The sequence below is a fragment of the Cariama cristata genome, unplaced genomic scaffold, assembly GCF_000690535.1.
Source record: "Cariama cristata isolate BGI_N322 unplaced genomic scaffold, ASM69053v1 scaffold732, whole genome shotgun sequence".
Lineage (NCBI taxonomy): Eukaryota > Metazoa > Chordata > Aves > Cariamiformes > Cariamidae > Cariama > Cariama cristata.
In genome coordinates this window covers 59,338-74,088 of record NW_009603019.1, presented here as the reverse complement: position 1 = coordinate 74,088, position 14,751 = coordinate 59,338, and the positions used below count along the sequence as shown (strand labels likewise).

Sequence of the window (14,751 nt, the reverse complement as noted above, 5' to 3'; positions counted from 1 at the left end):
ACCTATGTTGTCTTGACTTTATCAAATAAAATTGTATCTGGGTCCTTAGCAGTCCACAGTTTTTGCAATGAAGGGTACATCATTTAAAAGATACCCTACAAATATTTCTCAGTGCAAAAATGCAGAAGGTGTTTTGTTTTCTTTTTTGTTACAAGAAAGGTTCCATAAAACCGTATACTTTTTTCCACATTAAAAGTCCTTTTGCTTTCTACTGTGAGCAAGAAAAGCATTCCAATACCATAAACTTTTTTTTTTCCAAATCTACTAACCTGACTGTAGCCCTTGAAGAGCCTTAGGGATGTGTCCTGCTTTAAGAACTTGTCCATGAAAAACTTGGGACCCCTCACATGTTACATATTTCATACCGCACTTCAAAGAAGAACATTAAATACCTTTTGACTAAAGTACTGTTTATTTCATAATCTAAACAAACACTGGAATACAGTCTATGCTTTTCTACTTTCCTGCAGACTTTACAACGAGCTTTTTTTGTTCCCCCCATAATTAAAACAATCTGCATACACACAGAACATGCATGCTTTCTAATACCATTAATGAAGGTAAGAAGAGTCAGTTTCCATCATCTTCCTGCTGCCTGTATTAGAAAAAAATACTTTTGTTTTTACTGTAGTTATGGCAGTGTGGCTAAGGATACAAAGACTAGAGCACAGTTTTATTCCCTGCACAGAAAATGTTCATCACAAGCATGCTGATGGTGATAAATATTACATGTCTATTAAATGATAGGCTTACTTTTATCCCCTTTACTCCCTTTTTAAAAAGACTAAGTGGCTACATGTAAATGCAGTGAAGCAGGTATAAGCTTAATTAATCAGAGCTGATTCAGACTGGCACCAAGATGCAGTGAAGTCCGACAAAGTCTCAATGAGGCTTTCCATGGGCTATCGATGACCACCACAAGGCATCTGCCTTCTACTTTTTTAAAGTAGAAATCAAAGGCCTTGCAGCACAACCAGTCTTGCAGACAGGGCAGAGTGTGCCAGTGTGCCAGGCTCCCTGGAAAAGAAGAACTTGTAGTCCATTTTAGTGTTTGAGAAAACTTTGTGAGTGAGTTACCTTCCCCAGGGCCGTGCACCCACCCCAATCTGCGGCATAGCCTGCTGCTCTTTGTCGGCCACACAGCTAGCTGCTGTGTTACACCACTGAGTGGTCGTTGCTGTGGACGCCAGCCAAGATGGTGTGGTTGAGAGATGATGCCGACCGGTCCGAGCCTTCGGTGGGGCCGTTGGCACTCTCGCTGCGCTGGCAGCAGAGGATCTGTTTGAATGTTGCGCTCATCTCCTTGTCCCGGTAAGAGTAGATGATGGGGTTCATGGCGGAGTTGAACTCCGCCAGGAGCAGGAAGAATTTTTCATAGGCCAGGACGTTGCACTGGGGACAGCAGACATCGAGGAGCAGCAAGACTAATCCTGGGGTCCAGCAGACTATGAAAGCACCTAGGAAGAGAAAGAGTGGACAAAACACAACAAAACCCACGTATATACTAATGTGCCTTTACGTGTCAAAACACTATGAGAACCATCCAACTGGAACCAGCAACGGTTAATGTTCTCTTTCAAGAGTATCGTTCCCACACTATTTCTTCACTGACCTGATGAGGAAGCCTTTGAAAGATCTGTAAATGGTTATGGGCAGCACATCAAAAGAGCAAGGCATTCCGCTCCCCACCACGCGACCCACTGCCCCCCCCCAAAGTCCGTTTGGCAAATACATTTGCATTTAAAGTTGATAATGAAGAACATTTTTTCCCTTCAGTTAGAGACCTCTGACTAATCAATCTCTTGATCAGGAGAAACAATGCTGCAATTTACTTCTCAAACTAATAACAACAAAGAAAACCTTTCTGTGAGTGCTGTGACTGAAGCATCAGTAATAGAAAAAGAGTGGTGCAGGCAGCGATTCTCAAGAAAAAGAAAGCCTGGGTCTTGTTAATCCATTTCAGCCCCATTATGTAATGGAAAGTCCTAAACACACATCGTTCTTGCACTGAAATGCCATCCTTCAACAGATCTATTTCTTTTCTTAGGGCTCTATTCAATAGAAATTCAGAGGCTCCTCAGGCTTCAATAGTGTAAATGCCAAAGAGCCTTACCCTGATTAAAATGCTTCCCCCTCCTTTCTCTGCTTTGCAAAGCTCTGAAGGAAATAAAGCCCAGAACAAAATTAAGAGTTCAATGCAGAAAGGAAATAAAACACCTTGCACTTTTTTGGGAGTACTGGGTTAAACGAAGATGTTAACTCTTTGCAAGGTTAAAGAGGTTTTAAATATAAGCATCACTGGGGAAGCCCTTACACACCAATCACGTCAGAAAGAAGACAGTGCTCCTGAGATTTTCCAGGCTGAAATGCTTGACTGAGATGGAAACCAAGGTCTTATCAGCAGCAGACAGGCTTAACGCAGGCAGCAGCAATAAGGGCTTTCCAGCACTAACCAGTAAGTGCCGTTTTCAGACAGGTTCTCCTGTCACTGTGGTATTTATTTGTTAACATACTGCCTCTGTTTCTTCTGCAGTGATGCTCTCTGCAGCTCTAGCAGCTGACTACAGCCAGTTTCTGCAGCCATACTTATACACTTTTTGCCATAGCTATTTGCCAGCTATTTCCAGCTTGGGCAGTGGTGGCTGCAAGCTGTGCAGACTGGCTGCAAGCTGTGCAGACCCCTTTCTGTTAGGATACCAAACCCAACTAGATGGAAGAGAAGAACGTTTTCCAAAGGGCTTTGCAAACATCCAGGGTGTGCTGGACTACAGACACTGGTTGCCAACCAGGCAACCACACACAGGCTTTCTACATACCAAAAAGCATCCCTAAATTCAGCTCACTTGCAACTGATGGTGCCACAGTGCCACTCAATGCCTATTACTTTGCCAACCAACAAAGATCGCAAAGGGAAAGAAGCTAGGAGGCAAACTGCCAGCTGCCAGTACAAAGCACCCATGTCTTTGGTTGAATGATCTTGTGAGGGGCTGGCAGCAATTTTACAGCATAGGGATGAAACTCTCCCACGCCGAGATGGCATCAAACATATGAATTCACTTGCCTGCAACTCTTTTGCATTCCAGTAGTCCTAGGAAAGAGTACTTGAAACCCATGAAAGGACTACGGTCTTTTGTCCCTTGCAAGTACCTGTTCCCAAAAAAGTAGAAAACTCCATCTCTTTATTTGCAGGATTGTCTGCATTGATACAGAGGCTGCCCTCTGCATGGAGCAGCTCTGCTGAGCTGGTTTCTGCAGAAACAAAGTCAATCTTTCAAATTCAACCACTCACTGCTAAAACTGTGCATGTTGTTTTCAACCTCCTAGCTAGTAAGGCAATGGTAGACTTTGTTCTATCTTGAGCATATATTTTCTTCATTACAGGCTGCCTCAGGAGAACATCAGAGACAGGAACTTTGCAAGTCATGGGATCTACAGTCAAGGACAAAAGACAATGACAGCATCCTCACCAAGCCTGTAGCAGAGAAGTCTAATGTGGGAACAATGGAGCTGACAGGAAAGCTCTTGCAACTTTGTTCGAAGTCACAATTGAAAGCTTCCAAATTTCCAACACTTTTTTTTTTTTTTCTTTTTCAAATCTGTTGTTGAGAAACTAAATATGCCGAACAGAACATTCTGTTGCTATCACGTCTAGGTATGTTAAAAGCAGCAACAACAAGAAGCAGTATGGTAAGGTAGGTAGGCATTTGCCCCTGTGAAAGCCACAAAGCCTTTGACAAAAGTCCACATGCAGCCCAGTGCACCGAACGCTGGTCTCAGGTACAGTTTCTGAGCCTCTCTGGGCTCCTCAGTATCTCAGATAGATCCAATAATCTATATGCTGAGGCTTGACATGGTTGCACTCAAGACAAAGTGGACCGAGGTTGAGCAACCAATTAAGTGCTCTGTGCAGCTCATGCTACACTGAAAAAAGATAAAAACAAAGGGTTGCCTTCCCACTCAGCTCTGGAAGAGATGGGAAGTCATTATTCTGCAAGTTGTCACTGTGCTGTAGATGGCAGGTCTGGAGCTGGGTAAACGACGTGCTGGGCAGCCAGGGTGTCGAGAGGAGAAGAAACTCACACTGCCCAGCTCCAGACCTGCTTGGGCAGTGTGGGCTTTCCGATGCCCTGGCCCCCAGCCGCAGACCAGGCTGACTTTCCAACCTCTTTCCTACATGTCAAAGCAGTGGCAGCAGGGAAACATACAGCATCCAGGAAAGCACCTCTGTGCAAATAGGGCTATGTTCAAACTTCTAAACAGAGGGCTCATTTGTTACTGGGAAGTAAAAGCCACTGAAGCCAGCCCCATTCAGTGTAGTGGGTTTTGTTTTACTTTAGCCCTAGCATCTTCCTAGCAAAACTTCCCACCATGCTAATGGCTCCTGCAGCTTATTACGTTAAATGCTTGCAAATGGTGGCACAAACAATGCCTCGGGTTTTCTCACTTGCTATTTAACTGTCAGTACCCTAGAAAAGACTGGAAAGCATCATTGAGGGTAAGGGCATGTTTGAGTTAGGTATAAGCAATGTCAGGCTCTTATTACTTCAGCTTTAGGAAACATCATCTGTTAAACATGCAATTCTTTCCCTAGAAGGAAAAAAACCCTTGAAATCTATTTTTTTTACCTCTTACTTGGAATATTTGTCAAAGTAAGGTGACACTAAGCTAAAAGTAAGGTTAAATTCTTCCTTTTTCCAGAAATCTGTTGTACACTGATTTCACCAAGAATCAAGATCTAAAAATATCATGTCTAATAAAATAATGAGATCCAAAATCTTCCTGCTGCCATATACTGAAAAGTCTTAAGCACACACCAAAATCTTTATGTATTTTTCTGCTCAGGAACAGAACTGAGTGCAGCCCAAAGCACAGTGTGAGTAATTTCCAAGTATATCTTAACATTCTACAAACTTGGTCAAACCCACATTACAATGACGTAGAAAGTAGATCTATTGCATTCAGTGAATCAAATCTGCTCATCTTTATGGATATGTCATTGTCATGCCATGGTACCAGGAAAACTGAACATGCATGAATAAAATTGCAGATGGTATGTCCTTGGGTGGCTGAAAAGCACTGTTGCCTGGACAGATAGCACCTTGGGTTGACACCTCCAACCCTGGCAATCCTCAGAGGCACTGGCACCGCATGAAGCTGATGGAACTGTTCAATTGTGGCAGGAGGAACATCCCTACGGTGCATGGCCAAGGTCTGTCCTGTGGGTCTGGCAACAGAGGGTGGGGTGAGGAAGAAATGCCCGTCAGGTTGAGAGGTGAATGGCTAGCCATGAGACAGGAAAGCTTGAGGGAACCAGAGAAATGGCACTGCATCTTTTAAAAAGATTTAAGGAGACAAGAGGGGAAGGGTCCCTATAGACTGAGAAGCACGTTTTACAGCAGGAAATCTGAGTTACAACACAGCAGTTATGACACTAATCTCATTTTCCCTTGCTGTGTGATACCTCTCACCCAGGGCTGAAATTTCAGTTCCTTGTGCATATTCTGTCTTGTTGTACTGCGGCAGAAGTCCACTGGGGTCTTTCCTACGACCACGGTATGGCTACATCACATCTGTCTTGAACCCTTGTCTGGTGCACCAGTGTGGATTGTATTTCCATGGTAACTGGATGCTTGGAAACTCCTGGGTAAGCGTGGCATGGCCTCACAGCAAGATTTGATTGCAAGAGAGTAAAAACTGTTGTGGGCAGTAGGCATACAAAACCAACCATGATAAATCACACAAAAATGAGTAACTAGAAAAACAAAAGGGAAAACAACTCCAAAAACCAGCAGCAGAAAAGAAACAAACTACAGGAGAATAAACACTGGAGAACTAGTCACTCATTACTAGGATACCAGACTGGATGACTACTCATGAAACTTCTCAGATTAGTAGGTGAAGCATTTCCTAAGCAGCATTTTTTTTTTTTCCTTTTGCCTTGGTCAGCGTGTCTGCTTTTATTCCATTAATGTTTATTTTCTTCTAACTCATAACAGCAAAATAAACGAAGTGCTTCTGCTCCTGCCAAGTCACACACCACCATCCTTCAGAGGCTCCGGTGGGATGCAGCTCTTGTCAATGCACACCTATTCTGAAATACCCCTTTTCTCCTGCTTAACCACATTGTGTCCCTTTTGTGTGCCCTCTGCCACCCACCTTGCATGTTGACCCTGACTTTACTGATTTCTGGCATGGCCTCACACTCACCCTGCAAATTCCTCATATGAAGTCTGTATAGAGGGGAAAAATATGGAAAAGGCCTCTTTTAGGGAGTGAAAGGAGAAAAGGGGGCAAAAAGGTCTCACTTGTGTTTGCAGTTTTGTTAAGCTTACAGAAACAGGATAAGGCACTACCATATCAAAGACACAAAAGACCTACTCCAGCTGAACTGCAGGGACTTTTACTTTCTGCTGCTGTTGCCCACCTACCCTTGTCCACCCACTGTTCTCTCCAAATCCCCTCCTGTTCTCAGAGCCGCACTTGTGACGGGCAGCTACACCATTTCTTCCACTGGGACAACGGTGACCGAGAGAGGAAAGGACACTGAGCATCACTGCCAGTTACCAACAAGGAGAAAGGTCTTCCAGTACTTTCTGCAGGCTGAAAGCAATGCTATGGGGAGACAATTTGTTTTATTTAACAAAACAACAGCCAAAAAGAGCTACAGAAATGCCTGGCATTTTCCACATCCTGGTACAATCCCCCCCGCAGCAGGGAAAGCCACTTGCTATGCTAGCCGAGGAGCAAGCTCCTCAGCTGCAACACAACTGCACTTCTTCATGCCCTAGCCATCTGTAAGCTGTATCAATAACCCTCCTTATCACCCTGCATATTATCTTGTGCATAGCATGAACAGAGATAAGTACTGCATGAAACAATGCTTAGTTATCGCTATGTATTGTTTTCCCTAGACACAAATATTAGAGAATGAGATCTAAAATGAATGCTGAATTATTATATATGTAAAAGATCCATGAAGATAATTTATCATGCTGTAAACATACAGAGTGTAGGAGTAATTCTTGTAATTCTTGTCTGACATAATTTTCCCCAATTTTACCACAACTTCACTACAATGGAGCTTATAGTTCTTGCTGGATGAAAACACAGTTGCTTTTTTTGTAGTTTCTACTGGAAATAGTCAACATTGGGGTAAAGTTTGCTTCCACCTGTGGAATTTTTTCTGTGAAAAAATAAAATGTGACTACCACATATGGACCAGATTAATAAATGTAAAATAATCTTATGCTAAATTTGGCAAATTCTGCAGAATTTCAGATATGAAAGGCTTGCCTCTCCGTCCACAGACTCCAAAAAGCTTGGGGAGGATGACAGTGAAAGGCAATCCTTGAAAAATACCCCAGGCATGGGAGAGCAGTATGCAGTGTGACAGTAAGAATGGTCTTTTGAAAAGGGTGTTATCAAAACACCTTCATTTTTTGAAGATGTCTTTATTTAAGGAAGCTATACAAATTTTGAATGAGTGAGAGATTTGTAGCACACTCCTTCTGCAGGTTTTGATTGAGTGCAAAATCCTGCTTTCTCTGACACATCTCTGGGAGACTTTCATGCAATGGCCCGTAGGATTTCAAGCCAAAGACTTGTGTGGTGGCACTGTGTGTGAAAGAAAGGGGAGGATATCTCCAGCAGTGTAAAACAGGAAATGAGAAACAAAGCAAAGTTAAATAAAAGCTACATTCATATTCATGCAACAGTATCTTACACATACTTCTCATAAGACAATTGGGAGCAAGAGAACCCAAGCAAATTAGAGAAAACACACAACCAGGGAGCATACGGGAGAAGCAAGGTAGTATGAGCTATCAGCTTGTCTTTCACAACACTATACATGCTTCACCCCAGGGAACCCCCATTCTGCTCTCCCATGAGCCGAAGAGCTCTGAATGTGCAGGTTATAGATAAAATCCTTACCATGTATCTGAACTCCACATGAAACATTGACAGGTTTACCAGATTTTTCAGTCTACTGCACCCATGGTTTGCAAAAGGATTTGTAAATAAACTGTTTCTGCTAGTACTGCATCCATTCCCTGATTTCCTACCTTCCTCACGGCTCTGTGAACACACACACACTCCAGCCTCTTCCTGAGTCCTGTTCTGGGATTCTGAGCTGTTGAGTTTGATCAGACTTTGCACAAAATAATGGCTGGGTCATGTAGGAACACAGAAATCGTGTCTGGCTCCAAAATGTATTTCCCCTTCCTAGCAGGAATACAGTATATGTCTGCTTCAAACATCTGTCTTCACCTTCGAACTCCTGTGCACACAATTTTTTCACTGTTTAAGGCACTGCTATCTTCGTCACCAGATCACCCCCCTTTCTGAGGAACCTGGCTGCTTCCCTCTTGAACCATTTATCTGGTTTAAAGCATGCTAATGACTTTAATATCCTTGGGGCTCTCTGCCTGTGCTCTAGCTAGGCTGGGAGGAGCAGCAAGCCTTGCCCACAAAGAGTGAAGTTCCAGTATGCGTTAGCATCACCTCATTTCGATGCCTTAATATTTAGTATTTCACCTGTGCCTGTTCATCCCTTTAATCCCCATGACCTTCTTTCTTCTCAGAAAAAATAAAGTAAAAACCTCTTCCTAAATGGACATACAATCTCGACCACGACTGATACTCCTGCTGGCATATAGGCTTCGTTGCTACAGGCTGGCCTCTGTTGTCCCTGTTCTATTGCAATGTTCACATCACCACATTGCTTCTGACAATTTATAATTTAAATACTCACTCTTGCAAATTCCTTGGTGAAATCTTTAGGTCAAAACCCTCCTTTTAAACCAGACACAATTCTGCATCTACACCTGCTGCATGCAAGGTCAACTGAAGATAAACCTGATTCACTGTGGTGTTTCAGAGGTTGCTGACAATAACCGTTAGCCAACAACTCCATTGGCATCACTAGCCACATGACCACCGACTCTGAGCATAGAGATGCTCAGACAGAAAATACTTGTGGTCCGTGAGGTTGCATTTACAGCCACCACATCTTACTGTATCTCAGGATGCCTGACATCTTTGGTCTTCTCTTCCTGCTTCAGTTTGCAAGCACAGACTGGAGGTAATGAAGAGCAGGTTTCCCTCAGTAGCACTCGTAAAGGGCAGCCATGGGAATCATCATGAGCTCGCTCTCTGCAGCACTTTGCACTCGCCGCCCCTCAGTGCTTGTTACCAAGTACTGGAGGCAGGATACGGTGAGACTTGGCCTCCTGGCTTTCCTTCTAGAGGTCCTGTCTGCTGGGTGTCTTCCTACCTGGACCCTGGGTGGCCTTTCCACAGAGCCTGGCACCAGCTGTGAATGTTTCAGATACACAAGGGCTTGGAGACCCATGCGGTATCTCTGTAATATCAGAAAGTTTGAAGTTTGAAACAGCAATAGACAGAAAATCCTAGGGTGGACTGATAATAAAAGAAAACAAACTGAAGAGAAGATGAGATGTGGGCAGAAGCAAGCTGTCAGAACAGACCCATTTATTTCATGGATGTTCATTAAATTCTAGCCCAGGTTAACACTTGCTTGGTGTCATTCTTTGCCTGCGCCTTGCAGTCCTGCAAAATGAGTTCACCAGTCTCTGGCCAGCTGATCCAGCTGCCATCAAGTATTCCTTTGCTGACATCTCTGAAGGAGAAATCAAGTGTTAATGCAAATGGAGGAGACCAGTACTGTTTTTCAACTGACACCTGCAAACCAAAATTGTTCAAATACCTCTGTTTCAAATGCATGCTGCTTGTGGTTTTAAAGAGCACCTTGCAAATAAGACATGTATAAACCTCTTTCCAAAAAGAAAAGCAAAAGCTCGAGCCCATGGCAATTTATCCACAACCATTTGAATCCCTCAAATTGAAATGTTGTTAAAGAGAAATGGATTTTGCCACTGATCTAGTGGCTGCAGGAGAGAGAGATGGTCCCCCCCCCGAAAAAGGAAGAAAATAAGGTTTTTATCTATAAAAAGCATTTTAGACAAAAACAGGAAGTCATTAAACACTGATGGTCAGGCTTCCAACTGATTTCTAAATTCATAAAGATATGTGAAGCTAGTCTCTGAATAAAAGCTGAGCTGATACCAAAGTAATCTGAGCATTTATCTCTGTGTAAAGATGGTAGTCCCTGTGGAGTTTCCCTGTCACCAAAAACCTAACACAGAGAGGAAATTTTGGGATCTTTTTCAACATTCAGACATTCTAGATGAGCCTTTATGCTCTATTATGGACACAAATGCTCCTACAGTCCCAAATCAGTGGCGGCAGGTAGTTTGGCTGGAAAAGGAGGACAAAAGCCCAGCTGTTAAGAGGCTCCTGAGGCTCATGGTACTGGTCTCCCTGGGTCATGGTGACATAGGACAAAGAAAAGTAGGTAACAGATGTCTGGGGAAAATTAGAAGCGAGAAACTGCCTTTTAGTCCATAGTTGGCAATCTACTTGCATCCCCTAGTCCAAACTCAGCCAGAATCCTCTTTACGGGCACTGATTGCCAGGTGGGGGACAGAGCTATCCCTGAACGGCAAGAGGACCCAGTCCTAGGGGTCTGGGTGAGGCTTTAAGGTCCCAGACACGGGGCAGCTGGAGGCGAACAGGTCTGGTGGCAACGTGAAGCCTGACCACAACAGGTCATCTGAGGCAGGATCAGGACAGCCAGCACCCTGCAGGTAGGGCTCACAAACCGGAATCTGTTCTGCTTGCCTCCACAAGGTATATTTAGCATGCCTGGGACGCTTCTCTAGTACCTGCATTATTCAGTCACAGAAAAAAAACACGCTGTTTTGCCCACTTTTCCTTACGTATCCCCTGCGGTACTTTGGTACTTTCCCAGGGATAGTCACAATGCTACACTCAAACAATACAGTTTGTTTAGCAGATTTCAAACAACTTTGGTACAAGAGATTGTTTAATTGTATTTTCTTTAGCTGTTAAGGCCATTAAGTGTTACTGGTATTATGTTGGATGAGCTCCAGTTGCAACAGAAGTTTCCAAATGAAGCACTGGTAGATGCAATCTAATACGTAAAGGACTGCTTTGATTCTTACAGAAGGTGAAACTAATAATACTAGAAGAAAAATATTAGTCTCTGTCTGCTTCCTTAATAGGAATAAAATTTGTTTCTCCCATGCTAGTACCAGACTGTAAATAAAAGAAAGTGTTACAAACTGGTAGAGGATACTTAAAATGACTGAATTATATACCAACTCTACCTCAACTTCAAGACAACTCTGTGTGCTTTTACTTTTATATAGCCATACTGCAATTTATCTGATTACAGCTAGCTGGTTAAGCTGTAGTAGACATCCCCTGAGGGAATTGCATTAAGACTAGTTACACAAAACAATTTTAAGAAGCAGAATGCACCATCACAGCTGTGCTCCTCTGGGAAAACGAAGAGCACAAGCTCCAGAGTGAAGTAGACAACAGGGGAAAAGACCTCTTGGTTAAGGGGATTTCACTCCAGAATAAATCTTCCTGGAAAATCAGTCTGTCTTTTGGATATGTTAGGATAGCCTCCTCCCCCAAAAGACCTTCCACTCCTCATCTGAATGCTAACAAATCAAAACACTGCCTTAAAGCAGAAGCAGCCTTGGACAGAGTATACTCAAACAACAGTGCTATATTAAGTCACCTGTACACCTCACCACTCAAGCAGTGTCAAGGCCATACAGACGTTGTTCGAGCTACCAGACTACCAGCAAGGCACCTACAAATAGCAATGATAAAACAGAGGGATAGCAGTCAGACATGACATTGAACTTCACAAGTGAAACACTCAGTGGAGGACCACCGAAATATACTGACAGCTTATCTGAAGGATAAATTCCAGGTTTTAGCACTTAATTCTATATGTACTCATTTAAAGCTTTCTAGATGAGGCTGATAACTTGCGCAGAAATTACACCTTTTTGTCTATATTTCTACACTGAAGATGAGACATGGTTTGAAGCAATGCAGCTACCTCTTGGTTCTCCCAGATGCCTATGAATGCCCTTGGAACATATAATTTTCCCTGTCCGGACAAGATGCCATCATACTGTAGCTTATGTCTTTGGTGTCAGGGAGAACGAAAGATTAGTATTTTATCAACCTCTGAGAAGCTAGTCTCTGGGTTCATTAAAAATATACCATGCAGAAAGAAGCACTGCAACAGTGTACGGTAGGTACCGTTTTCCTCATCAGAAGAGTATTTACTGTCCTGCAGGATATAATTTTACTGTGGTAACGACAGTATTTCCCATACTTAAAATGGGAAATACAGTGAACAAATCTGGAAATGTTTCATTGCTGATGGTAAATATCTGGATTCCAGTGGCAGCTCCTCTGTGATTTCCTTTGTATTTACTTTTAGAGAATCTATATTGATTTTAAAGTCTTCAGGCAAACACAGAAGACAGTACTGATAAAAATTGGCCTTGATTTCAACTCGTATCTTCAAGAATCACATTGTTAAGCCATGCATTATATCGAGGGAAAAAAGGTACGTCTTCAGCTAGCCCTTTCTCTCATCAGTACAGAGCTGTGGAAAACCCTGGGAAGGCAGCTATTGGGGGAGTGATGCTTTGCACAGTTCTGGTTTATGTCATTATGTCAGGACAAGCAGGCAAAATCCAAAGCAAAGGAAAAATTCAGAATGCATTATACACCCTCCTCACTACAAACGAGGGAACCGCAGTCTCATCCACTTAACAGGTTAGCCATTAAAACTGCTTCTAGGTTAGATAAGTGATGTGTTCTCTCACTATGACCGAGCTTCCCCGTATTTCATGCATTTATCAGAGATATGAGTTTGATTTGGCATACTGAACTGACCCTGGTGCTTCAGCTGGTTTTTGGGAACAGTGCTCTGCCTTTGGCAGTCTGCTCTCCCGTTCTAAATTTGAGCCCTGCTAAGCAAAGAATGGCACCTAAAAGTTTCCAAGAATAGTGGTTGCCTTTCAGCTACTGTGTTAGCACCACATCCTGCATCACTCTGGCTTAAAGATTTCTATATAAATAGCCTCTGAAACCACAGAAAAGAGCACTATCATAGTATTTTGAAGGTTGCTTGATCTGCATGAGGATGTGACTCCTTTGACCTCTGGCACACAGTTTGGTCCCGTGTCCCCATAAAAGGCTGTAGATTTTGGCTATGATAAAAAGGAACAATAATAATGAAGGGGTGGCGGGGGGAAGGCACTAAGTCTTCTCTTTCAGTTCACTTAACTCCCACCTACTCATGAAAGAGAAATTGTATTGCAGCAGAATACTGAAATACTTTCAATGCCAAAACTGGGCTGATTCCCAGCCACCTTCATCTCTTTGAGGAGTGTTCACGAGAAGTGCCAGACAAAGGTCATTCAAATCCAGCCCCTATCTACCACGCAAGGAACGAAGAGGCATTAACATTGCTGCTTTCTCTGTAGCATACCTCGACTGCAGCTTGGCTTCGTCCTGGGTCTTCTGCTGCTGAGCATGAAAGAGCTGTCCCTGTTCCCATTGAACTCTTGGCCTCTCTAATGAGACTGCCAAAGATGACAGTAATTATTTCCACTGTCACCTGTCTTCAGACTGAGGGCAAAGCCAACTCATCTCTCACAGTGACACAGAGAAGACAAGCTGCTGCAGGGGCAGGGCTCGTGGCTGCGCTCATCCAAGCACTCCCCGTGGACCTGCTGGGGAACGCGCTGCTTCTGCAGGGCAAGAACTTGAAAATTCTTCCCTTTTAACACTCTCTGCTTGCCAGGGACTTCAGTCCTCAAGGGATAAGGGATTTAAATGCCATTCAATTTAAAATCTTTGGCAGTCGAAAACGAAACCATCTAGAAGTTTTCAAAATACAAAAGACATTTTAAACAATTCTCTAAGGTGCAGACCGAGCTGATCTGATAGTAATTCGCATCACCATTATGTACGGCAGGGCAGTACTTTACTTTTTAAAATAACCATTAATAACAATTCCATCAGATGTGGCAGATCAGCTATGTACAGTGCAAGCCATACCAACAGCTGCCAGAGGCCCAAGATACTTGTGAAAGCATTTGCATCACACTTGGAAAGCCCGAAACTGCATGCAGAGAATGACAAAGCAGTGGCATCCAAAAAGCAAGCCTAATTTGTCTGCATGCCCTGATTGCCCTTAGGTCCGTCTAATCCCCTCTGATTGATCCCGCACACTATGCCCACTAGCCACATCTGCACAGCTCACTGCCCTGATCACTCCATGGGAACAGGTTCTAGATGTAGGGTTGGGATGTCTGCTCAAAGAAAGAGGCATAGCATATAAGCAGGGAGCCAGCCACCACAGAAATTGTAACTCCACTGACTTCCAGAAGCAGTCACAAGTGGTACAGCTGCACTGAAAGCAGGCCTCTCAAAGAAAAACAAAAATCTCTGCCATACTCTCTCCATGGAAAATCACAAGAAGTTCTTGAAAGGTTATCAGTCCTCAAAAGAAGGTCTTAGTACATCTAGGCCACATACTGTATTGCATCCTTCTGCTTTAAACAACACAGGGTTGCGATCATGGATACAGGCTGCAAAAGAGAAAACCTAACTAGCATAACATCAGTTCTTGTTCACCAATGAAAGAGGAAATGAGGGACCAAGATGGCTACCAAATCATAAAGGTGATTTCCAGCTGGATTACCTGCAGCAGCTGCACGGGTCTGCAGCTCAGCTATGGGGCTTAGGAGGCAGTAAATTGACAGACTAGCAGAAGGGGTGAAACAAGGCCATGATGATTAAAAAAGATGTCTCCTCGAATTCCTG

The 14,751-nt window shown here is 43.3% G+C and overlaps 1 protein-coding gene across 1 annotated transcript in view; it reads right to left on the bottom strand.

Annotated features, from left to right (window-relative positions):
• Positions 1 to 393: 393 nt before the first annotated feature.
• The window catches only part of LPAR1 (lysophosphatidic acid receptor 1), a 49,926-nt gene continuing 35,568 nt past the window's right edge, over positions 394 to 14,751 (bottom strand). The window contains exon 3 of the mRNA XM_009694982.1: positions 394 to 1,457. Within this exon, the coding sequence (XP_009693284.1) occupies positions 1,156 to 1,457 (302 nt within the window). The 3' untranslated portion in view covers positions 394 to 1,155. The remainder of the gene's footprint in view (positions 1,458 to 14,751) is intronic.